The 25,242-nt window shown below is 34.6% G+C and overlaps 1 protein-coding gene across 8 annotated transcripts; it reads right to left on the bottom strand.

The window, feature by feature from the left end:
* Nucleotides 1–115: 115 nt before the first annotated feature.
* Nucleotides 116–24,575, bottom strand: LOC111510965 (uncharacterized). 8 transcript variants are annotated; one of them, XM_074173999.1, is made up of 16 exons: nucleotides 24,424–24,575; nucleotides 14,415–14,949; nucleotides 11,102–11,176; nucleotides 10,974–11,027; nucleotides 10,525–10,632; nucleotides 10,432–10,467; nucleotides 9,860–10,006; nucleotides 9,728–9,808; nucleotides 8,337–8,441; nucleotides 8,037–8,279; nucleotides 4,979–5,116; nucleotides 4,775–4,843; nucleotides 3,779–3,892; nucleotides 3,374–3,607; nucleotides 2,546–2,744; nucleotides 116–244 (listed from the first exon to the last, which is right to left on the bottom strand). In XM_074173999.1, exons 1-16 carry the CDS (start codon nucleotides 24,499–24,501, stop codon nucleotides 235–237), a joined length of 2,226 nt encoding a protein of 741 aa, XP_074030100.1. In that variant the 5' UTR covers nucleotides 24,502–24,575; the 3' UTR covers nucleotides 116–234. The 8 variants fall into 8 exon arrangements, with proteins under 8 accessions (XP_074030100.1, XP_074030101.1, XP_023022708.2 ...); XM_074174000.1 differs by having other exon boundaries at nucleotides 4,979–5,113; XM_023166940.2 differs by having other exon boundaries at nucleotides 9,872–10,006.
* Between the last annotated feature and the right edge of the window lie 667 nt (nucleotides 24,576–25,242).

Here is a 25,242-nt window from a genome sequence, read left to right as displayed (position 1 = left end):
TACAATAATTATAATATAGTCTTCTCTTATTGAACTTTATTAACTCATTATTTGTGTGAGTGAGAATTATCATTTGCAATTTCAATGTGAATGATGCGGATAAATAAAAAATGAATTACCAATTTCACAATTTATTCCTTTTATAAACAAAGAGTTCACTTTTATAAATATTCAATGGATGAAGTGTTTCAGCAATTCAGCAAAAACTGTTGATAGGTGCATATATGTGTTGTTTCATCCTCCACTGAAAAAAAGAAAGATAAAATATATTATTATTTGATATAATGTGATATTGATATATATATATATATATATATATATATATATATATATATATATATATATATATATATATATATAAAATGTAAATAGATAAGTACTTTCTGATCATTCCTATATTGATTTCAATTTAAGAGCCACCGGTAGACAGTTGTTTCAGCCTATTGGGCATCGTCAGTACCGGGCATGCGGTCCTCGATTTAAGACAAAATATGAAAAACCAGAAAAGTACTTGATAAAAATAGCTGCGTAAACGCAAGTGAAACATAAGTGGAACCACCTATTGGTGTGACTCCATTCATCTCAGCCAATGGTAAGTGATGGCGTTCCATGTTAAAGGACAATATTTCCAGTTTAATTGCTGAGCAAGAACTGCATAGAATGTACAAACTCGACACTTTCAGATTATTCATTTTAGCCGAAAACCTACAGTTTGTAAAAAACTTGATAAAAGATTAGTTACCGTTTTTGCAGGCTTTGTTCAATCCATATAAATCTACAGGGTGGTCGAGTGTACCAATTTAATCGAAATTAAACGACCTAATGCATTTATTTTTATGATATTTAGTATGTTATAAAAATGTCCCTAGACTTTTCCGATGTATGTATTTTGATATTCATGGAATTATTTTCCAGCAGCTTGACTGCATTAACCTTTGTCGATTTCATATATATATATATATATATATATATATATATATATATATATATATATATATATATATATATATATATATATATATATTTGATTGATGCAACAAATTTTCCTTTATTTTGATTATTTCAATATCAAATTCTACAAAAAGGATTTGAAGCTTTATATCTTCTATTAATTATCTGCGAGCGCTTTCGACAGTTGGTAGTACTGTCATCTTCTGGCACTCCTCAAACTGAACTTGTCATCCTGTTGTCTGTCTATACGGCCAGAACGTCTTAACTCAGGTATTTCAGGTACTTTAGGTAAATTTGCCTGTATTTGTTCTGCATCAGGTACCCTTCTTCGTGTTAGATCTTCTCTAGGAATGTGTATGGTTTTGTATTAAACGATAAACATACACATTTTATATCACACATTTTATATCATTTAAGAAACATGTGGATTCGTTTTTCGATGAAATTCTAGAAAAGTTTTTCGATTTTCTGCAGTTGTCAGTTGGTTGGTCAAACCACCAACGCTGACATAAAAACTTAGAAGGCTAACTTGGGTGTAACACCAATAAGTAGTTCCACGAATGTCTCTCTCCCTCTCCCTCTCTCTCTCTCTCTCTCTCTCTCTCTCTCTATATATATATATATATATATATATATATATATATATATATATATATATATATATATATATATATATATATCTACATCTACAAGATGAAAAGTAATAACTTTGTTTTTCTCATTGCCACGTCTGACTTTTTACTACTCAAGTTAGTAAGTACATTTGTTGGGGAATTGGCCGCGGTAGTAGTGCGCCCGACTATAGAACGGAAGGCCGTGGGTTCGATTCCCGCCTCGAACAGATATTTTTCTCGAGAGAATTTATCTGGTTGAAGCTCGAATGATTCTGCAATCGTGTTAGGAATCACACGTTAAAAGGTTAGACCTCGTTAGTCCTTAGCTCGCACAAATTTCTCAACTTCTGAGAGTTGTCGTTCGTATGGGGGCGACAGCTGATTAACGGAAAAACAGATTTCAAACAGATTTTTTAAACATAAGCATTTTTTACCTATTTGTTTTACAATTTTGTTGCAATGTTTTTAAATTTCTTGTAGATGTCGTGATAAAGGGAATAAACCTTCTCGAGAGCTCGACCATAACAAATAGTATTTTTTAAACAACACCCCAGTTATTTTGACTGGGGTGTTGTATATATATATATATATATATATATATATATATATATATATATATATATATATATATATATATATATATATATATATATATATATATATATATATATATATATATATATATATATATATATATATATATATATATATATATATATATATATATATATATATATATATATATATATATATATATATTGCCCCCCCTTTTGGAGTGTTATGTCCACTAATTGTTTCATTTTTGATTTGTACATCATACATACTCGATAAAATCTTTGTCTGTATATATATATTTACGAATCCACTCAGGCAATGCAATGACATAAAATAAATAATTCATCCCTCGGTTCACATAAAAGTCGATATTGTATGTAATGAGATACTCGCTTTCAAAAACAATTTAGGCTCATTTCACTTACAAGCTGTGTGCAGAAGAATGAGCAACTGCTGATGAGTGAGCTCCAGATCCAAAAGATGACGCACTCGAGGACGCAGAAGCAGAAGATGCAGCATTACCACCACCGTATCCACCATGGCTGCCACCTTTGCTTCCTCCATAGGAACCACCGCTACCACCATGACCGCCATAACCTCCTGCACCTCCAAATCCTCCTGCACCTAAGAAATATATGTATATAAATGAATCGAATAGGTCCAACTTGATTTATTCAAGAATATATCACACAAATAATCTCACTCTCATCATTGTGGCAGATATTGAAAGGGTTCTGAAATTTCAATGCCGTTCACATCGAAGAAGATAATAATGACGCATTCAAAGGCTTTCATAGTGTTTCATCAACAACCAACCCTTGTCAGTTGTTCAATACCAAAAACAGAATATAGAGCACACGGTGACTGTTTTCTTTTGTTTGAGGACTTCTGAAAAATTCAAAGTGATATTCTATTTGATGATGTGGATGAAAACTTTGTTCGTTAACTGACCACTGTCGAGTATATCTGTCCAACTTTTGGTTTTGAGTTCATCTATTAAGACATCCTTGGGTGAAGAACTATTCAACTTCAAAAATTTCGATAACTTTCAGAAAAAAAATAACCGTTATAAAAAACTCTAATGTATGTAGTTACTTCAATTTTCAGTAGATTCTCTAGGAAGACGAAATGCCGTTAAACCATTACCTCAACAACAAAGCTCTCGATGTCGTCAAAGTAGAAATCAGAGAATAAATAGGATATAATCAAAGACTGTGAGATGAGATGAGTAACTGATATTGGTTATCACCTACCTCCTCCTAATTCACCGCCTAACCCGCCCCCATATGCTCCTCCTCCTAGTCCACTACCTATTCCACCGCCATGTCCACCTGCGAGTGCTCCACCTGACCCACCACCAAATCCACTTCCCAATCCTGTACCCTTTCCACCACCTTGTCCTCCCCCAAGTCCATCTCCAAGTCCTCCTCCTAGTCCTCCTCCTAGTCCACCTCCCAGTCCACCTCCTGATCCACCGACATGGCCAGCTGAAATATCATCATGATGTTAAAGGGAAGAAATCATAGATTACAGCAAAATACGTATATATCTATATATTATAAAAAAATAAATATTTGTGGAAGAAAACTGTTTTGATGGAGAACAGATTCGACTTGAACTCAACATTTGGTGACCATCTTTATTGATGAAATTCTAACCTCCAGTTATGATTCCACTTCCACTACTCCCACTTGCTGAACTTCCACCAAATCCTGAACCTCCTCCGGTTCCACCGCCAGTACCGAAACCGTGCCCAACACCACCTTCTTGGGCTGAAAAATGAAGTCATTAATTAATTACTTTTTGTTTCAGTGAATTCTAAGATTAACTAATTTGGGTAAACAGGGCAATAAAGTATGTTGGTCATATTCCAGAGATGAATATAGAAGATAGATATTGAGTGAGAGATAACTCAATGAAAAATCCAATCGAATATTATCATATCAATACATAGAGAAAATCATAATTGTAATATGTTTATGGCCAGACAAAGTATCATTTGCAATGTTTCTAGGTTTTATCTATTATATTTTTTTTAATGTTTGAATATACACGAGATTATTGTTGAAAATCTAGATATAAACACAATGTATACTATAAAAGGGTTTTATAAAAACCGCGACATGTGTTTCGCTATACAATAGCTTCCTAAAGCATAAACTGAGAGTTACTTCTAAGTGGTTATGCTTGTGCTTGAGAAAGCTATTGTTTAGCGGAATACGTGTCGAGGTTTTTGTAAAACCTGAAAACCATACAATAACTGTATTGATTAGTGTTTCAATATGGATTTTCATCAAGTATCGGCCAGTTCTATTCAACTATGTATACTATGTAATATATGAGAATGATGAGATATTTCATTCAATATCAATAATTTATCACATTCCTTTCCTTGGGGTATCCGATGATTTTATATTTTCTCGATAATTCTAGATGAAATACTAAATAATATGGATTTTTCTGTCAGTTTTTGAGGTTATCTCATGTAACTGATAAAATATTGGTCTGAGAAAGTTTATATGAACTGAAATTTTTGTATTTGCATAAATCCAGTCCATCCATTTGTGAAGTGGAATTAAATTTCGATTGGGAAAGATATATTAAATAATTCACTGCATCTCCTCTTGTACATAAAAATCAAACTTTTTACATACCTCCGGGACCTCCAAAGCTTCCAGTACCACCACTGGTTCCGCCTCCTTTGCCTCCGTATATTTTGACATCTTGAATAAAAAGGTACTTATTGAATAACAACTGGTGGAAATTCAAAGTTATTTTTTTAAATTAGAACTTTCAAAATTTCTTAAGTATCTTTCCTCAGTGTTCAGACTGACTCCGATTACTTTCAAGATCCTTACCTCCAGTTGCGAATCCGTCTCCACCACCTCCAGCGGAACTTCCACTTGAATCGCCTCCTAATCCTCCACCAATAGCAGATCCAAAACCACCCCCAATACCACCAACTCCACCACTGCCATGACCTAATCCAGCCCCTGCTGAAAGATGAATAATTGAAATCGATAATGTCATTGACATCTTTATTGAAAATCACAATTTCCGGTAAAGGGCAGATTTGTGTTCGTCTAGTTCCATTCAGGCGTCAAGTGAAAAAACCCTCAGAGATTGTCATTACCTGTTTAATCTTTCTCTTGAAGATGATCCCTTGTGATTGAAACACGTGTCGAGGTGTTGAAAATAACGGTTTGTTGTTGGAACTAGACTCCAGTTATATTCATTACCTGACAAGTAGACAAATTGAGCTGCAAAGCCGAATTCGAAACGTTAAAAACAAAAAACCTTATCTTGTAAGACGTTTCGTTAAGTTTCTGTTTCTGTTTAAAAAGAGGAGATTTTTATGAAGAGTTATTTTTGTTGTAGTTGAACGGTTTCACTATCTGTTCTAGATAGGAAAAGCATTATCTAATTTGAAAGATTACAATCAGTTTCGGATATGTTCAAAAATTAGCAAAATGAGCTAATCCCGTTTATTTTCTCTGATGTTATTAAGGAAGATATTGGAAGTCAATGCTACTTTTCAAGCGGTACGATGAGCCGTTTCCTTTCCACTTTTTGTTCCAACAGAAAAAGATCACCCGTTAAGAGTAAGGCAATTTCACTGATATACTTTAAATTTCTTGAATTTTGGAATGTCATTGGAACAAGATCCAGAAGAACAAGTTTTTTTAATTCAACCGACCTTCCAAGAAAGGAAGGAATAATCAATTTGAAAATAAATAACTCTATACATGGATGTGTAGATCATGCAAAGAAGTAACTTTCAGACACAAACTGAAAGAAAGTCCTCCTGAAACAGCTACTTTCATATAAACATTGAATTACACGAAAGAAAAAATTCTTTCGAAACAAATACTTCTATATGAACACTGAATTATACAGAAGATACTTTCCTCTATTCAGTTTGATTATCGAACATTCGTGGAGGAATAAGAATCAGATATCATTCACATGAGTTCTACTTTGAATGGTAATAAATTGTACTCACATGGAACACTGTCACCCTAACTGGTATACACGTGTTTCGCCTTAAGACACTTGCCCTAAGGCTCTTCAGTACCAAATTGGATAACATTATAGAAAATACACACACTTCATTCATGAATTACGATTTTGAATGTCACGGAATAAGCTTGATCTGCTTATGTCATCGATGACATCGTAATGACATTCATTCACCTATTTGATTTAATCCCAGCCATGAGGAATCTTATTTGATTTGAAAGGGTTATATTTTTAGGAGTGATTAATTTTTTGGGAAAGAAAGTTTTTGGCTTTCTACTACTCCATCTGATACAAAAAAAATGGATGAGAGAATCTTCCAAGAAAGGAAGAAATAATCAATTTGAAAATAAATAACTCTATACATGGATGTGTAGATCATGCAAAGAAGTAACTTTCAGACACAAACTGAAAGAAAGTCCTCCTGAAACAGCTACTTTCATATAAACATTGAATTACACGAAAGAAAAAATTCTTTCGAAACAAATACTTCTATATGAACACTGAATTATACAGAAGATACTTTCCTCTATTCAGTTTGATTATCGAACCTTCGTGGAGGAATAAGAATCAGATATCATTCACATGAGTTCTACTTTGAATGAAGATTGGAAGATTCTCTCATCCATTTTTTTTGTATCAGATGGAGTAGTAGAAAGCCAAAAACTTCCTTTCCCAAAAAATTAATCACTCCTAAAAATATAACCCTTTCAAATCAAATAAGATTTCTCATGGCTGGGATTAAATCAAATAGGTGAATGAATGTCATTACGATGTCATCGATGACATAAGCAGATCAAGCTTATTCCGTGACATTCAAAATCGTAATTCATGAATGAAGTGTGTGTATTTTCTATAATGTTATCCAATTTGGTACTGAAGAGCCTTAGGGCAAGTGTCTTAAGGCGAAACACGTGTATACCAGTTAGGGTGACAGTGTTCCATGTGAGTACAATTTATTACCATTCAAAGTAGAACTCATGTGAATGATATCTGATTCTTATTCCTCCACGAATGTTCGATAATCAAACTGAATAGAGGAAAGTATCTTCTGTATAATTCAGTGTTCATATAGAAGTATTTGTTTCGAAAGAATTTTTTCTTTCGTGTAATTCAATGTTTATATGAAAGTAGCTGTTTCAGGAGGACTTTCTTTCAGTTTGTGTCTGAAAGTTACTTCTTTGCATGATCTACACATCCATGTATAGAGTTATTTATTTTCAAATTGATTATTCCTTCCTTTCTTGGAAGATGCTCTCATCCATTTTTTTTGTATCAGATGGAGTAGTAGAAAGCCAAAAACTTTCTTTCCCAAAATATTAATCACTCCTAAAAATATAACCCTTTCAAATCAAAAATGAAGTTCAAATCGACATTAAATTATCAGTTGAACAAGTGGGTCAATGCAGAGTAGTTTCGTAAAATTCAATATCCGTTTCGGCTGATTTTAGCGAGAAAATTATTTCAAAGATTAATTTTTTTTCGGAGTTGATATTATGATTATAGTAAATGAGTTCAAATTGATTGATTATGTTTGATCATTTTATTTGACGAATAATTGGGTAATCACAGCATTTCTCATAATTGTTGCACATTCTTTCCTGAATTGGAAAATTATTACTTGAAATTTTTATATTTTATGATTGGTTTATATTGCAATGAGTTCCAATGTTGAATGTATTCATTTATTTTGAATCGAATTTTTTTTAATAATCAGAGAAAAATTGAAAATTTAATATGATCAAGTTGCTCATTTTATCGAATGTGCCGCAATCAATTTAATCAGATCTGAACGGAACTGACAAAAGAAAATTATTTGATGTTGCCCATTTGTGAAGTGATGACAAATAAAAATTTTCACTTGGGGTAAATGAAGGAAATATTTCAATCTTCACCAACCTCCGGTTGTGGATCCGGCACCATATCCACCTGCGGAACCTCCGCCTTTACCTCCGCCTAATCCTCCACCGGTACCTCCTCCAAAATAACCCCCATTACCAGATCCTCCTCCGATTCCCGCACCTGTGCTTCCTCCGAAGCCTCCTCCTATTCCTCCACCAGTACCTCCACCAAAGCCGCCACCAGTACTTCCACTACCTGCATCACCAGTGCCTCCTGATTCTTTACCATATATGTTGACATCTATAAAAGTATTCAGATATTAGATTACCATGTAACTAGAACTTTACTCTGTATTACTTCCTGTTGCAAATCCATTACTGCCACCGCCTGAACCTCCACCTGATGATCCTTTTCCAATGCCGTGAGATCCGGCATTACCAGCTGATCCAATACTTCCGTGACCTGATAATAATGATAGTGAATGGTATATATGTTAGGTCAATTGAAAAAGTGAAAACTCAGTGATGAATCGAGTTTATTCAGACACGTCATACACAAACGTATATAGGGTTTTTCATCGAGCGCTTCCTATCCTTGAATTCAAATAAAACAAAGTATGTGTGAGATATCATGGACATTTTTCATTCGTTAGGAGGAACTATTGGTACCATTATGTGTGGAATATAACACATTTCAAATTTTCACCACGGCTTCTCTGGTTATAGCTCATCTGAAACGTCCAATTTTCAAGACTCTGGCGCATGAATCAGGCTGAATTTGACCGATGCTAGGGTTATGTTGGCTTTGAGAACCATTCGCATACACCTGCGATTCAAGAAAACCCCATGAGAGAAAGTCTAACGGGATCGAATCGCACGATCTCGGTGGCCAGTTCACATCATCTCCACGTGAGATAACCATGCCCTTGAATCGCTTGTGCAGAATATCCAATGTGGCATGATCTGTGTGGCATGTAGCACCGTCTTGTTTGAACCATATGTCGTTGGTTTCCGGATCATCTAATTCAGGCCAGAAAGTTAGTAATCATCGACCTTCACTGCTCGTCGTTGACAGTGTGGCTCAAAGAGATATAGACCAATGACGCTGACAGCTCAAAATCTATACCGAACAGTGACTTTTTTGGGATGCATTTGGACGCTCTTGGATCTCATGTGTATTAGTATTGTCCCAAACTCGAAACTTTTGTTTGTTCACGTAACCATTCATTCAGAAATGGCCTTCATCGCTATAGATGATTTACCTTCAGTTCCTGAGTTAGTTGAATTTTCAACGGGTGCATGCCCAAATCACGAGGCAAAATAAGCCAAGTTGTGGTCTGCGAAAGGCCGCGTTGTTATGAGTGAAATACACTGCAAAATTGACTACCTTGGATTCCCCTGCACACTCTCAGAGACAGCGGTGATGTTTTTGACAGATCTTGCGTTTCGTCAACGTAAGGGTGTTGGTCTATCGTTTACTGAAACAGTTAATTCACCACATTGCGAAAAATCTTTTCGGTAGGACAACAGAATAATTCCCACAAAAACAATGTTTTCGTTCTAATGGACAGTAGTACTAAATTTCAACTTATTGCAATTCCTGAGTAATTAATTTTATCCAATAAATATTTGCTCATTTATTGAAATGCAATTGGCAAATGATTGATGAATGGTTTAAATATGTATAAATTTGTAACTGAAGCTTCTGCTTGAATATAATTTCAATGAAATATAAAAATTTCAAGTCACCTCCAGCACTCCCATATCCTCCAGCGCCTCCTACATCATTACCGGTTCCACTCCCTTTACCACCTCCGATTATTTTAACATCTGAAATAAAACATCATTCATCAATAATTTTCAACTCTTGATTATCAGTACTCTTATAATAACCTCCTGTTGCGAATCCACCTCCACCACCTCCAGCTGAACTTCCTGAAACTCCTGAACCTGTACCTCCACCAACACCGGATCCAAAACCACCTCCAGCACCACTGATTCCTCCGGTTCCGTGACCAGAACTACCACCTTTTGTTGGGGAATTAAATTTCAAAATTATTATTTTGCTATGAAACATTATTGTTTCAACACTCTTTGGCAGACACACGAATACTTTTTGCGGTAATTTTTAGGCGTATGAACTTTTTTTCCACGATATTCGAAAGCTTTTTATGCTGAGCTCTACTATTCATTTCCCAAGACCAGGTTCAATGATTCCACACTTTACTCATAAATCAATCTAATTTGATGCTGAAGTCTGAAAAGAGTTGAACAGTCACAATGGAGTTGTGTGTAATTTACAAAATACAATAACATCAATTTTTGCCAGAAGATCTCAATTAACGAAAGAGTGTGGAACTGGTGTGATTTGGTGAAACCCTAGTGGATATAAAAACTTTTTCACGTAAAACGAAACTTTTTATTCAGATTCCTACACAAGCAAATTAACCTACCTCCAGATCCAGTTCCATAACCACTGCCTTGTCCACCTAAAGTTGAACAAGAATTAATTTTGAAATCAAAGATTGAACATTCCAGAGATATACCTGTTCCAAATCCACCACCTGTAGAACCGCTACTTCCAGCTCCGAAGGATCCATCTCCACCTTTGCCTCCGCCTACACCACCTCCAAATCCAGTTCCTCCACCAAAACCTATAAAATTTCAACATAGAACCAGATAAATTTATGTATAATTTCAATCCTGAACGGTACTTGAAACGATTAAATCTCTGGTGAAACGAAATAAAATTCAACCTCTCCAGATCCACTACCACCGTATCTGCCGCTACTTCCACCTGCTTTCCACCGTAGCATTGGAAATCAATAAACTAATCATTTGTGGGCAGAGTTGAGTTACGCTTGTATATACAGAATACTATTGTTGAATTTGAAACATTGATATTACTTGTTGAATGATTTGAATATCAATCTGACTTTCACGGCCAGAGTCATGATTACAGAAAAAATTTAAAAATGAATGAAATCAATCTCACCTCCTCCAGATCCACCTCCACTGTATCCACTTTTACTTCCACCAGCTTGTCCACCTAACATAAAAACAAAATATCATGGATTTATGAGACGAACACTTTTACATAGATAGAAATTTAACAATACATACCTCCCCCGTAACTACTCCCTCCACTTCCACCACTTTTGCCTCCACCAATACCACCACCAATTCCGGTGCCACCACCTGAAAATTATCGAAAACCATAAGACTGAAGAATAGCTGATTCGTTTTGAATTTTCACAGTTAAATATTTCTCATGAAGTTTCATGGCATCAGTCCTATAATAACTTGACACCTTTTCATTATATTATTATACAGGATGTTATTATTGATGCTACGGATTCGGTTAAATAGGCAAACTAGTATCATTTTCAATTGCCTTCTTGATGACGAGCACAAAAAAAATTGACAGTCGCGTTTTCAAAATATTTCATTAAATGATATTTTTTTAAATGTAACACCCTATATTTCATCTTGCAGTTTGATTCGTAAGCTCATATCACCTCTTTTCTGAAGTTGAAAATGAGCGACTTATGTGGAAATATTTATTTATTTCACAATTTTTGTTTTGGCAAATAAAACCTCTTGATTGTCCAAACACCTAATTTTGGTACATTTACGAATGACAATATTTTGTTACTAACAACAAAAAGAAAAAATTGCCCTGGAATTTGAACTCGTGAAACCTATGGTCATCATGAGATATTCAGTAATAATTTACAAAACGATAAATTCCCTCTTAAAGTCATTCCACTAGCCATATTCATTTTGTGAATCAAAATATGTTTGCAATAATGATAACATTGAAGCCGTTTCTGTAGAGAACGGGAAATACTGGAGGGTCATATTAATGGGGTTGGGAAAAAATGTGTTTGATTCGATAAAACAGAAATTATTATGAGTAATCAAGTTGCCTTCAAAATCTGTTGGAATACTATTTGTCCAATATACTCAAGTATATCATAACAATGTCATAAATCATTGTAACTTCTATTCTAATATTTTTCGAAATGCCGTTTTTCCATCGAGAAAAATGTGATATGTTAGAACTCTGTTTGGTTTGCCATAAAAATAGCGTGAGAGCACTTCAACACTACATAATTCGTTCCTCGATCGTGAATTACCTAATCGACGTTTTGCTGTGCTTCATCGTCGATTCAGGAACAATGAAAACGTTTTTGAGAAGAGGAGAACTAAAAAACGCTTTGTAATATCTGCAGAAACAGAAATTCATTTTTCAGTCTACTTTGGGGTAAATGCAAATAATTCCATGAGATATTTATATAGAGAAATGTCTGTTTTCAAGGAATTCTGAAGAAATATCAGATTTTTCCTTATAAGAAGGACCAGTGAAAATACTAGAACCTGGTGACCCTGAGAGACGATTGAGGTTTTGTCGTTGGTTTATGAATAAATACAGACAAGATCCAAAGTTCTTTAGAGATATTTTATGGAGCGATGAGGCTAATTTTTTGAATTGTGGAATGTATAATAGAAAAATATTTCATTTTTCGAGTAGACATAATCCATTTCAAGTCCGTCCCCTTCAATCCGCAAAGATAATTTAGTATTGATGTTTGGTGTGGTCTATTTAGAGGTAGAATTGTCTACTATGTCTCCATTTGTCTACTATAATTCTTTGAACAGACCCTGTTACATTAATTCAATAACAAGATTGTTGGAAGAGTTTATCGATGATCTTGATCTGGAGGTTCGTCAGATGATCAATTTTCAGCAGGATGGAGCACCAGCACATAATATCACTGGCGTGAAAAGATTATTGCAAGACTGTTTTGGAAACAGATGGATTGCTACAAATGGTCCTGTTGAGTAGCCTTCTCGTTCACCAGATATGGCACCTCTAGATTTTTATTTTTGGGGATTTCTGAAAAATGAGGTGTACAAAATAAAATATAATGATATAGATGAACTGAAAACCTACATTGAAACTATGCTCAATCATAGCAATACATATTGTCAAAAGAAGGTCCCGAATATGAGTTCAAGAAGGAGGAGGTGTTTTTGCATATTAACTCGATATTTTATAGCTCTTTATTCGGCAAAACAAAGAATTTTTTTGGTCCAGTGAAAGAAATAAATATTTCCACATAAGTCGCTCATTTTCCACATTAGGAAAAAAGCTGATATAAGCTTTGTTGTTAGAATGTTATTACGATTCTAAATGCATGATAAAATAAAGGGTGTTCCAAAAAAATGTCATTTTATGAAATATTTTGAAAACGCGACTGTCAATTTTTTTTTGTTCTTGGCATCGAGAAGGCCATTGAAAAATTGCTACTTGTTTGCCCATTCAACCAAATTCGTATCATCAATAATAACGGATTTGGCAATGGTGCCGACTTGGTATGTAACACCCTATATAACTCAATTACAATGACATGCTCCATTATTTTTTTGTCATTTGCATTGCAAATACAATATTGTTCACTAGATCGTAAAACGTTCATATTCTACTTCACCAGTGTAGTATAGAAAGTACAAAACTTTTAAGGAAAGGACGAAATTGAAAATATCATCATAAACTAAAATACGTATATAAAACATGCTCAGAAATTACTTTGAATATCCACCAGAAACAACTTTTTCCCATTGAGATCATTGTTTTTCATGAAAAGATTTAATCTAATAGAAATCACTATTTGTCCCACAATTTGACCACCATTTGGTACTGAAGGAAACAAATCTGTTTCATCACAATGACAATTTAATAAAACTTATAAAGAACCTTTTGGTTTTTCATTTCTGCTTCAATACATGAAGTCCAAACAAAAAAGAAAACAGATGAAAATATCAAAATGAACAGATTCTTCACATTTCTCAAGAGAATAGTTTCACAAAAATATAAGTGAATATACGTTTTTCATTAAGCAATGTTTTTTGAGTCATTTGATCAAAAATAAATATAATTTTTTTTTATCCGGTTGGTTTTTTATAATGATTTCAGTTCATAACGTTGATTTTTAAAAGTCCATTATTACCATGCAAACTGTTCGGGTTGGACTCCCGTATTTTTCATGACAAAATGATTTTTCGGCAATATTTTGAATCCAGTATCATCATGAGTGGTCTGCAATTCGTGACAAACCACAGTAAATGAATTGAAAAATTCACCGTCTAGATATCTGAATGAATAAATGTTATCAAGATTGCGAAACTGATTGATTTCATCCTCATTATCTCATAGGTTCAGAAAAATTGACTGAAAATCCTAGCTTTGAGAGAGTTTTCAAGGAAGAATCTTGAACCTTCATTATTTTCTAGTTGTAGTAGATATTACCTGTATAAATGATGAAAAACTCATTTATGTCTCCTATAGTGACTTATGTTTCATGGGTAGGAATGCAACTCATATCCAAATCGATATTATCCAAAAGAAACATATTTCTCAGATTACACTTACCAAATGCACCTCCTTGATGTCCACCAGATCCTGTAGCAGACCCGCCCCCACCTTTGTCTATTCCATTGCCCAATCCAGCATAGCCCCCACTCGATCCACCAACCGAACCGCCTCCCTTTCCTCCTCCAATTCCTGATCCACCTCCAAAACTACTACCACCTGCGTCTCCTCCAAATCCACCTCCGACACCTCCTTTTCCTCCTCCAGTACCAATTCCGGTTCCTGAACCACCAGCCGATCCTCCTCCAAATCCTCCCCCAAATCCTCCTCCAAATCCGCCTCCAGAACCACCACCCCCTCCAAATCCTCCTCCACTTCCTTTTCCACTACCGCCTCCAAAACCAAATCCTCCACCGCCTCCGCTTCCTCCTCCAAATCCGCCACCGAATCCTCCGCCACCTCCACCGCCTCCACCGCCAAATCCACCTCCACCCCCTAATATGGAATCTAATAGACTTTTATGTTCCTTTTGTGCGCCATGAAAGGGGATGTGTCGACGACCTCGAGGTGGGATTACACTGTATGAAGTGGGACCCTACAAAAACATAATTAAAAAAGAAATGAAAATTCTTTACTGCAGTTGCGTCCTATATGGACATTCTCAAACTTATACAATAAACATAATTGTTAACGTATTCTAAAAACACTTTATTGTGTGATTTTCACTAGATAGTTTTACAAAAACGCAACACGTGTTTCGCCATACAATGGCTTCCTCGGGCGTGTCTTAAATCCACGCCCGAGGAAGCCATTGTATGGCGAAACACGTGTTGCGTTTTTGTAAAACTATCTAGTGAAAATCACACAATAAAGTGTTTTTAGAATACGTTAGTTTTATGGATTTTCATCAAGTATCGGCCGATTCCATCATATAACATAATTGTTGATTTTTTCCTGAAAGATTTGAAGTTATATAATTATGGTATGAGTCTCGTTACTTTTGACCCAAAATCTTATAGTATTTCAGGTGAATGCATTCAATAATACTTTGTATTATAGTAATTTACAAAACCATCAAACACGTTTCAGTATATTAATGCTATGTTTTCGGCATATCCAGTACTATCGTTAGTCACTTCTGGAAAAGTTATTGAAGAATGAAATATATTTTACAGTTATTTTGTATATTCTCATGAGGAAATCTTATACTCCTATTCGAAAAAAATCAATAATATGTAATATTATTGACTAATCAAAAACATATTTAGAAAAATTGATCTCAATTGATGTTCTTTTCACTTGTGAACAAAATAATATTATGCCATTTTCAGATATTATTTCTTACTGAAGTTTGGAAAAATAATGAAGTCAGAATAGATTATCAAGGTACTAGGAACGAACAAAAGTAGGATTGAATTTTTCTTAACTCATTTGAAGTATTAGTCTCATTTTGTTACAATTCACATTTATTTGAACTGTTTAATTTTTAATAAATTGATGGATGTAGCCGTTACTACGTGGTAGAAGAACATCATGAAAAGATATTTTGTTGCTTCAAGAATTTTATTATTTTTTCAATAGTGCTGATAATCAAGATCCTCCACTGATGAGAGGTATTACCTAGAAACCGCTCTGTTGGTGATCTACTCGACTGATTTCAGCATGGTCCTGCTGCTGGATGATTAAGAAACAACTGCAAGACTAACCTCTGTGAGTTATCCTGCATGAATATTTGTCGGATATACTTCAATATCCAGCATGGTATTAGCCAGGAAAGTGGTTGTTCTCTGGAATTTACCGGAACCCACGGTGAATGTACTTTGGGTTCAATAACTCAGAAATATCCATTCATACAAATTTTTCGCAGAAGTATTGATATTTTTTTCCACCAAGCTTCCTTATACAGGGTGTCCCTGGACTTCCTCTTTTCCTCTCGGGAATGTATAGATGGGGTCAAAATATCACCAGTACTTCATATAACTTTTTTTCCTAAAAGTCTTCGTAACCAAGTTACGGGCCCTCGAAGTTACAAAATGAAAAATGTTTTTCTTTGATAACTTTTCAAGTGAATATTCAAAATCATCCAAATTTTGGTAATTGACTAAACAAATGAATTCCGTCGATGAGCTTTCATGCAGGAGTCAGTTGTTTTGCTACAAAGTCAGGAACGGACTACCCCCGATGGTCCACACCCCAAAACTTTGAAATGACAGATATTTTTCAATATTTTTCAACAAAATAAGGTTACTTGGACAATTTTATGAATAAAAGTACTCGTGTGGAAAGTCGATCGGAGCAACGAGTCTTGATAAAAATGTAGTTCTACTCGACGACATCAAACCCGCTCGTCCACCATTATTTGAAATGAATAATTATCAAAGCAGAAATAATAATGATAACGTTAATTCAACAACATTTATAACAGGAATAATACAAAGTATGCTAAAATGAAGTCGTCAACAAAAAGTACAGTACCTATATGGAAGTTTAAGTCACAATTGTGATAGCAGATATTTTTTCAAAAGAAATATCAAGTTCTGTAGATTCGTGGTATTTTTAAACTAACAAGCTACTCTACTATGAAATATCGAATTCATTCCATATTTTGTATGTACATAATACGTGTGGAATAATCACGTTTCGTGTTGATCAGTTATCTGAATCTCATGAAACTCAACATTCGAATGTTTCAAATTCTTCTTCACAGCTAAACTGTTGAGGAGTTTCACTGATAATTATAATTTTATGGGAGAAATTCTTTAACACGAATCTAAATTTAGCTGAAAAAACGCACATCGGAAAAAATATTTACTATACTAATAAAAAGCAAACGAATGAACTACAAAAACGGCTGCACATGATCAGGTGAAAAATATCCAGGGAATAATTATGTTCCATTTCTTTCACAGATGTTGACAAAAAACCTTTTAGAAAGTTTTGATAAAAAATGAGAAACTGGAATGCGATTTTGTTTTGTTGAGTGGTGCGTTGTCATATGACTATCATTGTATTGTCAATATTCTATAGGATATTTTGAATTTTTTTGATATGGCCGAACAGTTTACATTCAATGAATATGCAGATATGCATGTATTTTATGGACGAGCATTTTGTAATGCTGCAGAAGCTCGTCGTCTGTATTCCGAGCATTTTCCCAATCGAATGGTACCGTCAAGAGAAACATTCGAGCGTGTCGATCGCAGCTTGAGGGAGACAGGTATGTAATAATTGATAATTAATTTGAGCACGTTGTTTTATTTCGATATTATTGTAGGTACAGTTTTGCCAAAACGAGGTGGTGAGGGCGCTCCTAGGACTGTACGTACCGTTGTATTGGAGGAAAATATTTTGGAAGCCGTCGCTGATGATCCTTCAATGAGCATCAGAAATCTATCAGAACAGTTCCATACATCCAAGTCCACTATTCATAGAATAATTAGGGAACAACTGCTCCACCCATTTCACATCCAGAAGGTACATGCCATGACACCTCAAGATTTTCCAGCACGACTGGAATATGTCAATTGGTTCATGGATAGGCAAAGAGAGGATATGACTTTTATTAATCGAGTTTTATTCACTGATGAAGCAGGTTTCAGTAGAGATGGAGTTATCAACTCTCATAATCTCCATATATGGGCCGAAGAAAATCCCCATGGGATATTGCAAACCAACGGAAATTCAACGTGAATGTTTGGGCTGGTATCATAGGAAACCATCTTATAGGACCATTCGTTCTACAGGGCCGATTGAATGGAGAACGTTTTTTGGAGTTCATTCAGAATGATTTGAATGGACTTTTGGAACATGTTCCATTGCAAACCCGAAGAGATATGTGGTTTATGCATGATGGCGCTCCTCCTCATTTTAGTTTGATTGTGCGTTACCATCTGAACCATATTTTCCACAATAGATGGATTGGTAGAGGTGGGCCATATTCATGGCCATCGCGGTCTCCGGATTTAAATCCATTGGATTTCTTTCTGTGGGGGCATCTGAAAAGCCTTGTTTACGCTACACCTATTCACACAAGAGATGCATTGTTGAATAGAATAACATTACATTGTGAAGCCATACGAAACGACCCTGGAATGCTATTTCAAGTACAGAGAGGGTGTCTTCGCAGACTAAGAAAATGTATAGAGAGAGAAGGTGGTCATATCGAGCAGTTTCTGTAGCGGATTTTTCATTTCTGTTTGCTCTTGAGGCTCTTGAGTTTCGTTAGTTAAACGTGTTTGCATTATAAAAATTCGTTATGAACATTTTACCTATCATTTCCATTTTCCTTAAAAACTAATATTTTCGAATAATGGTAGACATCTCAGGATAAATGTTGTTGAATTAACGTTATCATTATTATTTCTGCTTTGATAATTATTCATTTCAATTAATGGTGGACGAGCGGGTTTGATGTCGTCGAGTGAAACTACATTTTTATCAAGACACGTTGCTCCGATCGACTTTCCACACGAGTACTTTTATTCATAAAATTGTCCAAGTAACCTTAATTTGTTGAAAAATATTGAAAAATATCTGTCATTTCAAAGTTTTGGGGTGTGGACCATCGGGGGTAGTCCGTTCCTGACTTTGTAGCAAAACAACTGACTCCTGCATGAAAGCTCATCGAAGGAATTCATTTGTTTAGTCAATTACCAAAATTTGGATGATTTTGAATATTCACTTGAAAAGTTATCAAAGAAAAACCTTTTTCATTTTGTAACTTCGAGGGCCCGTTACTTGGTAACGAAGGATTTTAGGAAAAAAAGTTATATGAAGTACTGGTGATATTTTGACCCCATCTATACATTCCCGAGATGAAAAGAGGAAGTCCAGGGACACCCTGTATAATTCTGAACAGGAAATAAATGCCTTTGACAGCAATAAAGTCATCGTTATTAATATCACAATGTTGAAGAACTTAATTGATTGCACATGAGTTTGAATGTACGTGTTGCTCGTAAAAATACATCATGATTAATGAATGTCAATTTTCCACCTTTTGAAGTGCTAATAAAATGGACATTGAAAGTAAAATCATTGATAACAGGACTCAATTATTGGAACTATACGAATATTTTGTCGGAGGAAATGTGAGAAATTAATCAAGTGCTGATTGCTTGCCATGCTCATCAATTTACGAACAAAACTGGAATTATGCAAAATGATGTCCACTTTTAATTAAATGTGTTTTTAAATTATATGTGGGAGACTGCATTCATTTCAAGGTAATTCTGTATTAGGCATTCTGGTATTCTATCGTCACATTAGAAAACAGAATTAAAAGTGTGAAGCGCAAAAATCGTCGCTATAATGAAATTATTATTTTTTCATTAGTCAGTTGGCTATGCTTGAAGACTGGCAGTAAACAAATCTAAAGGAATGAACTTTAAACGTTCAAGCCAGTCTCGAATATACCTACACAGTGGGTTGAATGGACTGACGCCTATCAGAAAACAACTACTCTTCTGGATAATACCACGAAGGGTATTGGATTATATCCAAAAGGTGTCAGTGCAGGAATCTTCATAGAAAATTTCCTGCATATGCAATTGGCAATACAACTGAAAGAGTCGACCCTCAATTTTGGAACGGGCACACTTGCAGACCGGTTTCATGCTCATTAACCACTCATCAGTGCAAGAAAGTGGCCATCATTGACCTAAAGTAAATGATTTTCCATAATTGAATATCGGAATTCTCTCAGAGGATTTCATTCCTCTTCCTAAGTTGGAGCGAACAACAAAATGTCACTCCATCTAGTGGACGAGGTACTAACCAACTGCATTGTTTTCTAATAGGCGTCAGTCCATTCAACCTACTGTGTAGGTATATTTGAGATTGGCTTGAACGTTTAACGTGCATTTCTTTAGATTTGTTTACTGCCAGTCTTCAAGCATAGCCCTCTGACTAATAAGAAAGTTTTTCTTCCTCATTCATAGGCATCGGCAAATTTCGAATATGCAGTTGGTTAGTACCTCGTCCACTAGATGGAGTGACATTTTGTTGTTCGCTCCAACTCAGGGAGAGAAATGAAATACTCTGAAAAAATTTCGATTTTCAATTATGGAATATCATTTACTTTAGGTCGATGATGGCCACTATCTTGCACTGATGAGTGGCTAATCAGCCCAAAACCGGTTTGCAAGTGTGCCCGTTCCAAAATTGAGGGTCGACTCTTTCAGTTGTATTGCCAATTGTATATGCAGGAAATTTTCTGTGAAGATTTCTGCACTGACGCCTGTCGGATATAATCCAACGCCCTTCGTGGTATTAGCCAGGGGAGTAGTTGTTCTGATAGGCGTCAGTCCATTCAACCTACGGTGTAGGTATATTCGAGACTGGCTTGAATGTTTAAAGTTCATTTCTTTAGATATGAAATTATATAAAAAAAATAAATTTTGATCAATTGAATGGCAATTCAACTTGTATTTGGTTGATATCACTGGAAGTTTATCACAACACCAAACCGTTATTTCAACACCTCGCCCAATGTTTCGATCACCAATAGATCATCTTCAAGAGAAATATTATCTCATCGTTTTCTGCATTTGCTAATACTAATCATTATATCTTGGATACTATTTATGAAATACTGGCTCAATACGTTGGTGATTATTATTTCGTCACTATAAATTATCTCTTCGCAGTTTAGACTGGAAATTGAACTTCCTACATTTTTTCTGCCAGAAATTTTTTCGAGGTGCATCAACATCAACCTAGGATTACCCTTACTCCCATCAATTTGTTGTTCAACGAAATATCTTTTTTGACTTGTTCATTATTTTCACGGCATTGTTCCTTGCCTGTTTATAGAGTTTAGTTAACACATTTTTCATAGGCTTTATATCCTTTGTTGAAAAATGGACTACGTCCTTACGTAAAACCACAAGGTGCAATTCAACTCCTGAGAGGACAAAATGACTGAAAAATCATCTGAACCTTTTTTTCGATTGAGAGAAGTCTGGTGAGTGTCAAGTTACTGGGAATGATAAATGTCAAAATGACCTTCTGAACTCATTTTCCCAAAACAACGTAATTCATGGAAAAAAATTCTGTTTGTTTTTTACGTCTCTGAAATAGAGCGTTTATGCAAAATGGTGAACTATCAAAGAAGAAGGAATGATGATTTTTTCATATATCGACTGAAGAAACAGACGATCTGGAATAATCGCTTTCCCCATGGGTATTGAATTACACAAAATTTCTTTCCACATTTTCAACGAAAACGGATGTCTTTCATTTGAAAAATTACAAATCTGAATGAATTGAAAAATATGATTATACAATTCTAGTCATAAGAATCCCTTCTACCTTCAAATGAGTCTCAGAGTTTCATTTGGAATCACGAGTCCTGGTTACCGGATCAGCAGTAGTTGGATAACTAAGTGACCATTTACGTTCATCATGCGAAGTGACGAACTGAAGATGAATTACGGAAAAGAGAGGATCAGAGTGTTTACTTCACAATTTTTTTCACTGTTTTTAATTTTGTGAAACTTAAATTGAGTAATATTGTTTTGTACCATAATCTCAACATAGTACTAAAATCGAAGTTGTATACTTCGACGGTTTTAAATAATAACTGATTCCGTTCTATGGCGGGCTCATGAAGTTATCAGTGTTCAAAAGGAGAGCGAATAATATTGCGATATTCTCCTTCTCATTTAACCAAGAGAACTCTCCATATTCTCAGGCCTCTTGTTCACTGAGTAATATTGTTTTGTACCATAATTTCAACATAGTACCAAAATCGAAGTTGAATACTTCGACGGTTTTGAATAATAACTGATTCTGTTCTATGGCGGGCTCATAAAGTTATTAGTGTTCAAAAGGAGAGCGAATAAATATTGCGATATTTTCCTTCTCATTTAACTAAGAGAACTGTGCATATCCTTAGGCCTCTCGTCCACTGGGAACGGAAAGCTGCGAACTGCGAAGCAACGAATTCGTGCAAACGCCGTTCGTACGAAATCGGGCGATCTATATCGTCCATTGCTCAGTATTCATCGTAATTCATAATAGGTGAGATGGTTCTTTGAAACGGTTTTTTTCAATTATTTTGATGAAGAATTTTTCGCTTTGAAATTTTTGATTCATCGTCGTATCAGGTAGAGGCGATATCGACGAAGGCGGGAAATGTGGGTGAATCCGACCACCACTTTTCTCATTTTTGAATGAGAATAGACACATTTCAATACATTATTGTAACTATTTTCGCACTGAATCGCAATCAAATTCCAGCAGAACGAGATCGGTTCGTAACTCGCATCTACTCGGACGAAAATTGACGAACGATAAGGGCCAAGTGAACGCGGTGCCCTACCGATCCATGTGTTTGGATTGTTCGTGCATTATCATACGGATTCTGACGAATTGATATCGCAAATTATCGCAGCTTTCCGCTCCCAGTGGACGAAAGGCCTTAGCCTGAACTCCGTAAAAATGTAAGCAGAAAATCGACCAGGACTAATTTTCTTGCACAAATATAGACCGATGAATTTGATGATTTTTTCAGGCATCGAATCAATTCCGTCAATCTCAACAGTAGATTGAAAAAAGGTATTCCAGCATTTTTGCGGAAAAATTTTGAAAATGTATTCCGTAGACGGCGCCTTTGGTTATCGTACATATTCCGAGTACATTTGTTTTCGTGGTAGCAACACTCTTTCTGATATAATCAGTCCAATCACAACAAACTTTGCTAATGAGTAATCTTCATTTTAGCTTTACTATTCTAGTGAAATCACGCAAAATTTCAGGTTTGCAGATATGATTTTCAAAAATTCAAATAATTCCATCTAAATTTACGTTTGAGTGAAATATTGTTCAAAGCTTGCAATGATGTCTATTGACATTTTTTTCAGATCCATTTTCTACTTCATTTTGATTTCATGGAGTTCTTACTTTCTTGTATGTTACTTGGTGAATATTTCTCAATATTTTTACCTCTAATAAAGTTGCTGCTTTCGCAGCAACTTTAATTTCAGAATCTTAGAGCCGTTCATTATATATATTTTTTTGGATAAAAATTCAAGAAAACAGTTCATATGCTCCCTCAATAATCAGATATTCTGCAAGCCTTATTTGTTTTATATACAGTGTTTAAGAGGCATATTCCTGAGCTAATTTCAAGATGAAATGTTCATATAAACATTGTTTCGAGAATACATTGTTTCCAAGAGGTTTTTTATTATTATAATGAATATCTGTTGTCATAATGATTATTGAAACTTGACAAATAGCAAATATCGGCAATAATTACTTGTTGCCCTTTGAATACATAGCACGCTAGTTGTTTTAAACCGCTTTTGGTTTTTTGGGAAAACAAAGCGAGTTACACAAACAAAGCGAGTTACACAAAGTTTTATTTCCAGATGTTGTTCACAACGCATGATTAAACATTACAAGAAACGATAGTATTGTCCATTTTTGATCAATATTGTTGAATAAACTGCCCCTATACTCAATAATTTGTATTTGATTTAGGTTGAATCTTATCAATGGAGACTGAACTGCTGAATTTTACCAAATTGAATGAGGGATATATACAATGATAATTCAAATAAATATTTTTATGAAAGTTCAATACCGTAAATTTCGAAAGCAATTCATTTCCATGTCAATATTCACATGAATTATTTCATGACATCACCGCAATCAGAAAACACCTTGTATACCAATGCTTTGAAAACTGTAAACTATAAGAGCGAATTTTATTATTAGTTTTCATAAAACTTTGATGAGAAAAAAATGTTTGATGCAATGTCCGTTAAGAGACAGTGTTTTTGAATACTTGACATGAGTCAAAATGTTTCTTGAGGCTTTGATGTCACCCAACTATATTATGCTTTTGAACATAATATCACTGTAATTTATTATATTGGTCATTAGTTGGGAATTTTAGCTGATTGTATGGAAATGTAACAATTTTAGTGGACAATGAATACTAATTATCATTATTATTATTACTATATTTGAGTCAAACGAAATTCTGAATATATATGAAGATCATTGAAAGTGCTCAACAAATTTGAATAAGCGTATGTATTGTATGGAAGAGCATACATACCTCCAATGCTTCGATGATTATGATTTGATTGGCAGCTAAGGTTAACACCAACACTACAAGTGGTTTCGGCCACTTCATGATTATTTGTGTTTTCTTTCACTACTCTTCTCGAGTTTTTATAGATTTATTATAATTGTTTTTTATTCATGAATGTATCTAGTCACGACCGTTGTGACTGTTACATAGTGAGCCAAAATAACTATATAGTGGGGATGGCGCTGGAAAGAAAAATGAAAAATTTTGAAATGAAATAACCCGATTTTGAACATATAAGAAAGATATTATGGAAAAAGCAGCTTTCATAATTGTACTATTAGGCCTGAATTCAAACTAGTCGTTATAGAACAGGGCTTCTTTAATTTTATTTATCAACCAATTCACGAAAAAAGTATTGAAAATTTCCACAGATATTATTTCGAGAAGTTTTGGAAAATTGAGAACACCATCAATGAATGAATGAATTAAAAATATTGAATTTATTTCAACAAATAACAATTGGGAGTCAAAATCATGAATTATTGGTTTACAAAAATTTTAATTTTCTGGAAAATGATTAATATCAGCTACTACCCAAGTCTTCGTTCAGCAAAAATATGTCAGATCCTGAAAGTTTCATCATGATTCAGGACTCTGATGCCAAAAATTTCTACTTCTTCTTATTCTTCTTATTTTTACTTCTAGATTATTGAAAATTTCCATATTGACTTTCATTAAATACATATTGTGTATCTCTATTGAAAAAATTCGAAAAAAACATTGAAAGTTTGGGCATAACGTTGTTTTTAGTAATAAATATACTCAATTAGAAGTTATTATTCC

This window comes from Leptinotarsa decemlineata, unplaced genomic scaffold, assembly GCF_025532065.1.
Source record: "Leptinotarsa decemlineata unplaced genomic scaffold, Ldec_3_MD MMD2_tig00000505_RagTag_RagTag, whole genome shotgun sequence".
Lineage (NCBI taxonomy): Eukaryota > Metazoa > Arthropoda > Insecta > Coleoptera > Chrysomelidae > Leptinotarsa > Leptinotarsa decemlineata.
Note: the sequence above shows the minus strand (reverse complement) of the source record. Positions and strands in the feature narration are given on the sequence as shown.